General features: G+C 49.8%; 1 protein-coding gene across 13 annotated transcripts in view; it reads left to right on the forward strand.

Moving 5' to 3' along the window:
* The window catches only part of Angpt4 (angiopoietin 4), a 33197-nt gene extending 24946 nt beyond the window's left edge, over positions 1-8251 (forward strand). For 4 of the 13 annotated variants that reach the window (XM_087651055.1, XM_087651052.1, XM_087651053.1 and 1 more), the window contains 3 exons: positions 2026-2192; positions 6199-6329; positions 7414-8247. In XM_087651055.1, coding sequence (XP_087507181.1) covers positions 2026-2192; positions 6199-6329; positions 7414-7574 — 459 coding nt within the window. In that variant the 3' untranslated portion in view covers positions 7575-8247. Of the gene's footprint in view, positions 1-2025; positions 2193-5775; positions 6007-6198; positions 6330-7413 lie in introns of those variants that run through there. The other 9 variants (XM_087651051.1, XM_087651061.1, XM_087651057.1 and 6 more) reach the window with 3 other exon arrangements.
* Positions 8252-8477: the final 226 nt, after the last annotated feature.

The following is an 8477-nucleotide window of genomic DNA, read 5'->3' on the forward strand; positions in this document are numbered from 1 at the left end:
CATGTGTATGAAATTCGATATTTGTTTTAATATTTGAAAACCAACACATGCATGTTGATAATTTTCTTAAAGACTCCAAAGGAGGGACCGGGGCGGTATCTCAATAGATGAAATGCTTACTGAGAACAAGGGAACCTAATTTCGATCCCCAGAAACCACATAAGAAGGTTGAGAAGGGTGGCATGTATCTGTGTTTCCAGATCTGAGGAGGCAAAAACAGACAGACACACAGGCAGACAGACACACAGGCAGACAGATCCCTGGAGCTCAAAGACTAACTAGCATAGGTCAGTGAGAGATCCTATCTCAAAAACAAAAATGTCACGTCTGAGTAGTGACACCTGGCATTGACCTCTGGAATGCACACACACACACACACACACACACACACACACACACACACACACACACAAACTGCAAACAATGAAACAAAAAAGTTTCTCATCATCCCTAACTATATGGTTTGAATAAATTTCTTCATTTTTTGGGGGGGTGTTGTTTTTTGTTTGTTTGTTTGCTTTAGACAGGGTAAGTCTACATAGCACTGGCTGTCCTGTGTAGGCAAGGCTGGCCTAGAACTCACGGAGATCCACTTTCCTCTGCCTCCCTAGTGCTGGGATTAAAGGCACGAGCCACCAGGCTTTTCCAATTTCCTCATCTTTCTATATATCTGAAATGTATCTGCAAGACAAATTCTCTGCCTCCGCCTCGCCTTCTTCTGGCTTCCAGGTATTGCAAGTTGACCTCGAACTCTCTTTGTGACAGAAGATGACCTTCAAGGTCTGATCCTCCTGCCTCCATCTCCACGACACTGAGATTACAGGGCTATACTACGGCACTCAGTGTAAGGCAGATTCTTGAAAGTGGGACTGCTCCACAGAACACATGGATGGCAACAAGTGTCCAGCTGCCTTCCAGTTTTATGTTTTTGGTTAAATTTTGAACAGAGGAGTTTTGGCAAGATGACTTAAAGGCTGTTGAATTTTTCAAAAGAAAAAGAACTATGAAAGGATTCACAAGGAATCAGTCAGTGCCGGTCAGCCGTCCTCTAGAAAAGGACTTAACAATGGTCGACATTAAGCAGGCAATAGATCAAGTGGACACTGTGTGCCCCTGTCCTTGGTCCTGAGAGATTGCTCTGCCTAAGGGCATTGGTTTCTTGCCACCCTGGAGCTTGGGTTACAAAGACACTCTGAGTACTGGTAGCCTTATATTTCTCTGTTGCTGAAACTGTCTGGCCTCCGTCCCACCTCTGGAAAACTGTTCTCTGCCTCTCCTGCCTGGCAGCTGGCTCGGCCGTTTCCTTCCTGCTGGGGTTTAACACGCATGTAGCTGAGCACACAACAATAAAGCAAAGAGCTCCATGAATCTCCCCACAGGTTCATCCATTCACTGCCATTCACGGCTTAAAACCCAGCTTCCCGGAACCTGGAAAGTCCCCCTGTGTGCCCCATCTCCCTAGGTGTGTCCCCAAAGGTACTGCCTCTTTCTTTTCACTTTATTATCTGTGAGTGTGAGTTTCCCCATGCAGTGTGTTTATGCTTGCATTCATGCTAGGCGGCTAGTGGAGGGTGCTGTGTCCTGCTCTACCTTTCTCTGCCTTCCTCCCTTGCGTCAAGCCAGGTTGGTGGCCAGCGGGCCCCAGGGAGTCTCCTCTCTGCTTGTACACCGGTGCTGGGGATTCTAACCGCGCCCTCCCTCATTCTCGCACAGCACTTGTTCTCCCCCAATGAGCCACTCCCCGGCTATTCCAATCTCCATCACCACAAATGAGTTCTGAGTGTTTCTGACTTTAGAGGAATGGAATTTCAGTTATTTTTAGTGGACTTAAAATTTACAAACACCTTGTCTTTGTTCTCTAGAGCGCAGCTCCGGTCCCAGGCCTCTGCACACTGTTCTAATGAACTTGCTCATTAACATTGACCTTGGCTAAGTGGCCACAGAGCCTTGGCTGGCCCAGCTCCTCAGCCGCAGACACCGCCTCCCTCTTCAGCACACAGCCACCCTTTCCTCTCCTCCCCACAGGGTTTTGGTAATGTGGCTAGAGAACACTGGCTGGGCAATGAGGCTGTGCACAGCCTCACCAGCAGAACGGCCTACTTGCTACGTGTGGAGCTGCATGACTGGGAAGGCCACCAGACCTCCATCCAGTATGAGAACTTCCAGCTGGGCAGCGAGAGGCAGCGGTACAGGTGGGCTTGGGGCCCAGGCTTGTGGGCAGTTTGGGGTCCCAAAGCAAGTGGCTGCAGAGCCTGCCCCAAGGGTCATTCCCTGGGCGTTTCCTACTTCCACCATCTGGCCCCCATTTGGGTGCACGTCACGGGGATCTGGAGGTGGCCACTTAGCACTCAGCACATCTTGGACACTGGGTGGGGTGGAAAGACTGTCACTGACGCCACTGTGCCTAGAGCAAGAAGGGATCGTCCGAGGTTAGCCCACCCCATTTACAGGAGTTATGAAACTTGGACTCATCAAGGCCAACCTTTGCTGTGCTCTTCAGCAGGGTTGGGAATAAGGCTATGTATGGTTAAGTCATCGAGGATTTCCACCCCTTCCTCTGTCTGGTTTATGGTGTGTGTTTAGGAAAAGAAGCAAGCATTTCCCAGGCACCTACCTACTATGTCCTGCGCATTGCCTAACCTTGTGAGGCAGACATTACTATGCATGTTTAGTCATAAGGAACCTGAGGCACTGAAAGCTGAGGAGACTCTGAGTTCCTCTAAGGGGACCTCTAAATATCTATTGCCTCATAAAGTTACTTCTACGCACTTCCCTGGCATTCCCCCATGCCTCCCTTTTCTTAGTAAATGTACCTGCTTCCTCCAGAAGGGTGAGCCTGACATCTTCCCTCGCAAGACCCAACCTGATGCTTCAGGTGCAGGAGGCAGAGCTGGAGGGAGCACCCTAAGGCTGAGCCATGCAAGGCTGAGTGAGAGCCCCAAGCACACCCTAAACCCATTTCAGAGGGTGCAGGCTCAAATGTGGGATTCCATCCAAAGCATCCTCATGGTGCCAGGCAGGTAAAAAGTGTTGGAACCGCCATCCCTGTTGCAACCCTTATGTGGGGTGCTGGCCTTCTCCGTGAGAGCCAGAGTCTGGCATCATAAATCAGATAACCTATGCTAAAGCACCTAGCATACAGTGAGTGTTGGGTGAACATTGGAGATCTTTAAATGCTAGATTCAAAGGCAGAACCACACCACCCCGACATCTGTCTAACCGTGTCTACAGGGATCGTGTTCACCATCCAGTTATGCTAAGTTCTCAGCCCTCCCTATACACTTGCATGCAAACTGAGTGTACACCTCTGGCTTTGTCTCTGAACCATGGAGAGCTCCCTGCTATCAGCTCTGGTGACACTCAAAAGGCAGCACGTACTAAACTGGCAGCAGAGCCTTAATGCCAGAATATTGAAACTTGCCCTGTTTGGTCACTAGAGAAAGACTCTGGCCTAAAACTCTGTCCTCAGAGCTGCTTGTATACCAGTGTGGTAGTGGTGGAATGGGGTCAAACATGTTCATAGGCAATCCACTTACCCCACAGAGGTAGGCGCTTCCAGGGGCATCGTTCAGGGGTCAGAGATCCTGGACAATCAAAGAGGACTCCCGAGAGGGGCGAAGCTTGTGGCAAGTCTTTTTGGGAGGGGGATCCCAGAAAATGAGGTTGTTCTCAAAACTAACAGGGAGAGTGGGGCTGGAGAAATAATTCAGTCAATAAAGTCCATGCCTTTGGAGCATAAAGACCCAAGTTTAATCCCAGAACCCAAAATTTTGAAGTCAGGCATGGTAGCATATGCCTACCTCCCCCATCCTGGAGAAATGGAGAACTCACTGGAGCTCAATAGGCCAATGAAATATGCTGTCTCAAAAAATACCTGAGCAAGGACACTAGAGATTGTTCTCTGGCCTCCACGTGCACACAAACATATATGCACACTGATACACAAACACAAAAACATCTACACACACTCATACATTATAAAAATAGCAGAGAGCTGGCATCCAGCTGGGTATATGCTCCCCAAACCTGAATGTTCACTAGGGCTCCCAGGGGCATACAGTGTCCACCTATATAGGAAAGGCTTGGAGGACTAGCTTGGGGTGGCATGCGGGGACTGGAAACCACTAGAAACACTGGAAACTACTAAGGAGGAGCAGGGGAGGGGGCAGGATGACAGCTTGCTCTGGGTCCTATCTCCAGGTCAGCAGCTAAGTGGGAAGAACCACAGAGAAGCCCATAGACAGGGATGAAAGGACCATCAGTGACAGGCAGGAGGCGCTCTTGTTTCTTAGATGCAGTGTCAGGAACCGGCTGAGCACACTTCACACTCTCTCTTGGGGATTCAGGAGAGATTCAAGTTTCTGGGTTTCCTAAGGCAGGTGAGATCAATGGAAGGTTTCCTGGACCCTGGGGTAGAGGTCCCCAGAGAATCACTGACTCCTGTTCCGGTTCCCAGAGAGGAGACGAACATTACTGAGCCAGAGGGAGAAGCCAGTGCCTATAAGTGGGTAGGCAACCTGTGAATCCAACCCTGGAGCCCCTACCTGGTCACAACTGTATGTGACACAGTCCCCAGGGCTAGGACAGCATGCTTAAGGGTTCACTTAGGCCTTCGTGGCTGATCATGAACAGCCTGCCTTACACAGATAAGTAAAGCCTATGGGTGAGAGGCATGGTCTGAGCCAGCCATGTAGAGACATTGGGCCTGCAGGACTAGCTCCTGAGTTCTGCCCTAGCTGTCCCCATCTTCTGCTGCTTCCCTCTATATAGTAGTATAGATTTTATATATATATATATATATATATATATATATATATATATATATACACACACACACATATATATATCACATAGTATATATAGTATATATAATTACATATAGTATGTGTATGTATATTATATGGTTATATATATTATACTGTATGTGTAGCATATATGCATACCTCTTATATAGTATACTATATACTGTATGTATTATATATATACTGCATTATACTTGTACCATGTAAAATATATTACATATAGGTATATAGCATAGAAGCATCTTAGTGACCTGAGCCAGCTCCTGCCTCAAGTTTTCCCTACATGGGAAAGTTTTCCCTAAATGGTCCAGCCAGGTCAACCTGGGCCAAGGACTGAATCCCTAGTTCTGAATATGAGGGGCTCTCACCAAACCCACCTCCCCCTCAGCACACTTCACTGGCTGATGTCACTAAGTCGCACGGTGAACAAAGTCACAGTAAGTCTCTTGTCACCATTTGAATAAGCGAAGATGAGTCTCAGTGGAGTGGAGATGCCTTCCCAGTGCCAGGCAGTGACAGACCGGACATCTTGGAGTTTGAATCCAGGCACTCTGCCCTACCCCAACCCTACAGTCATGCTCCACCCTGGAGGCTTGAACATATTCACGCAGAGTCTAGCAAAGAAACAGAGAAGGCTGATCCATGAGGGCTGGACTGGCTAGGAAGGCTTTACGAAAGAAGGGTGGAATAGAGCAGCTGTTATGTTGAAGCAACAGGGCTGGCAGGCAAAGGGTATTTAACCCTGCCTGGACCAGGCCACTCCAGACTGGACTCTGGCGCTGATGGTTAGAGTCTGAGAACCTGAGCATGCTCCTTCGGTTCTTGGCACCTCCCTTTCCTTGCATAGGAAATGATATTATGAGGGTTAAATTAAAATGAGTTAACCTTCTCAAGACACCGTAACAATGCCTGACCCCAGATGCTGGAAAGACTTCAACCTGCTGCCCTTACTCTTTGTGCCTTCCACTCACAGTTCTCTAGGACCCAAATCCAGACACTTTTAAAGGACCAGCAGCGGGGCTGGAGAGATGGCTCAGTGGTTAAGAGCACCCGAGTGCTCTTCCAGAGGTCATGAGTTCAATTCCCAGCAACCACATGGTGGCTCACAACCATCTGTAAAGAGATCTGATGCCCTCTTCTGGTGTATCTGAAGACAGCTACAGTGTACTTATATATAATAAATAAATAAATCTTTAAAGGACCAGCAGCAGTGAGCGCTGTGATCTCAGGGTGACAAGTAAGGAGGGCCACCATGAAGGACATGACCTTAGCCTCACAGCAGGGTGCGTTTTCTCAAGCAAAAATAACAGGTTGGAAACTACCAGAACAGAACCCCTGGGGGAGCCCCAGCCTGACTCTGTACCCCTTTCTTTTCCCACCTCACCACGGCCTCCAGCCTCTCTGTGAATGACAGCAGCATCTCAGCAAGGCTCAAGAACAGCCTGGCTCCTCAGGGCACCAAGTTCAGTACCAAAGACATGGACAATGATAACTGCATGTGCAAATGTGCTCAGATGCTGTCTGGAGGTGAGGGTAGCAGGATGATGCCTGTTGGTGGGTGTGCTTTGATGATGTCAGGAGGTGGGTGTGTCCAGATGGTGTCTGGAGGTGGGTGTGTCCAGATGATGTCAGGAGGTGGGTGTGTCCAGATGGTGTCTGGAGGTGGGTGTGTCCAGATAGTGTCTGGAGGTGGGTGTGTCCAGATGATGTCAGGAGGTGGGTGTGTCCAGATAGTGTCTGGAGGTGGGTGTGTCCAGATGATGTCTGGAGGTGGGTGTGTCCAAATATTGTTTGGATATGGGTGTTCCTGGTGAGACTCCAGCAAAACCTCCCTCTTCCTTGTCACTGGAGTCCCCGTGGGGTTGTACCTTCAATAGAAACACCATTAGATTTCCTTCAAGACCAGCTAGGAGATAGCAAGGGTAGCTCCAGGAAGGTTCGATGCCCATCAATCCCGCCTTCTTGTCTGCTGATTTTCCTACTCCCTAGGCCAGGTAGAAACATCATGGGAGAGACCAGAAGCAGGGAGGGTAGCTCCCTTGCCCATCTCTATGTCGGGCGGTGCTTCTGGCAGGGAAAAGGCCAGAGGCTGGAGATGGAATGGAAACAGCACTGATAGAAGAGACCCAAATCACAGAGACAGGGACACAAGGTGTCAGAGGCAGAGAGGTGCAGGTGACAACAGACAGCAAGGAGTGGACTAAAGCCCAAGAGATGGGCAGGAAGTGTGCAGAGCTCACTGGGGACAGAGCCCCCAGGGGAAGACAGAGCAGCAGAGAGACACATGACACAGAGGACGTGCAGAGGGACATCCACAAACACAGAGACCACTAGAGTGAACAGGAGGGAATGACAGAGCCTGGTAGGAAGTCATCAAGAGAAAAGAAGGGAGATAGGGGTGTCAGAGACACAGCAGCAAGTCACCAAGGGGCATGAGCTGTGACCAGAACCTCTGCTACCCTCCAAAGCCCTGGCTTTACCTCTGCCAATACCCAGCCCACCACTGTCAGCAAACTGGCACCCCAAAATCGCAATCCATCAGCCTTGTCCCTCCTGAATCTAGGCCAAGGCATCTCACCTCCTCCAAACTCTGTCCTCCCTCTTCCACTAGGGTGGTGGTTTGACGCCTGTGGCCTCTCCAACCTCAACGGCATCTACTATCCGGTTCATCAACACTTGCATAAGATCAATGGCATCCGCTGGCACTACTTCCGAGGCCCCAGCTACTCACTGCATGGCACACGCATGATGCTGCGGCCAATGGGTGCCTGACACACAGCCCTACAGAGACTGATGCTCAAGGAGGATTCTCAACCCAGATGGCTCTGTGCAAGCTGGATCCTGCCCAGAAGTCAGTGCCCAGGGCTCATCTTGACATTCCGGGACACCAGAACCAGCTTATCTTGCACCTGAATTATGAGAGTCACTTGCCTCCCTGTGCCCCTCTAGTGTGAAATGCTGGGTGCTTGAGGCACCTGCCTCTGTGGGACCCATGCTCCTGCTGCATGCAGGGGCTCCCTGTCACGGTCTGAGGCAGACTGAACTTGACACCTCAGAGGGAGGGGTTGCAGCAGGCGGGGAAAATCTTGCAGACTGGGGTGCCCTCCTCCAGGAGCGTCTGAGAGACGATCCTATCCCCCTTTTATAATTTCAAGTTTCTCTAGCCTTGAGTTGTCTGAAGACTTCCTTCCAAGGCTGGTGAACACTGTTCCCACTTCCAGCCCCCCAGGGCTAGCCATTATTTCCCAGGGCTCTGTGGCTCCTGGGCTTCAATGACTGACAGTCAGACCTGGTCTCTCGGAGGCTTCTAGAAATAGGAGAAGGGATCCTTTCACTCCAGTGTGCCGTAGAGTGTGTTCCGTAGGTACTAAGGCTCCTCTCTAAGGTACTTTGGATGAAGTAAGAGAGAAACAGCAGGTTAAATAAAGAGAATAGAGTTTCTTAACGGCAGGACTTGCCAGGGTCTTCCATGTGTTCCCCAGCCTTATGGTCACCTATGAAGGAGTTAGGGGAAGCAGCTCTCCCCAAATTTATTTCCTTGAAAGTGAGGGCTAGGGACACGGCTGCACTGGTAAAATTCTTGCCATGCAAGTGTAAGGACCAGAGTTCAGATCTCCAGCAACCCTGTAAAAAGCTGGTTGTAGCCATGAGGACCTGTAATCAGCACTGGGAGGC

Source organism: Rattus norvegicus, chromosome 3, assembly GCF_021556685.1.
Source record: "Rattus norvegicus strain SHRSP/BbbUtx chromosome 3, alternate assembly SHRSP_T2T, whole genome shotgun sequence".
In the NCBI taxonomy this organism is placed as follows: domain Eukaryota; kingdom Metazoa; phylum Chordata; class Mammalia; order Rodentia; family Muridae; genus Rattus; species Rattus norvegicus.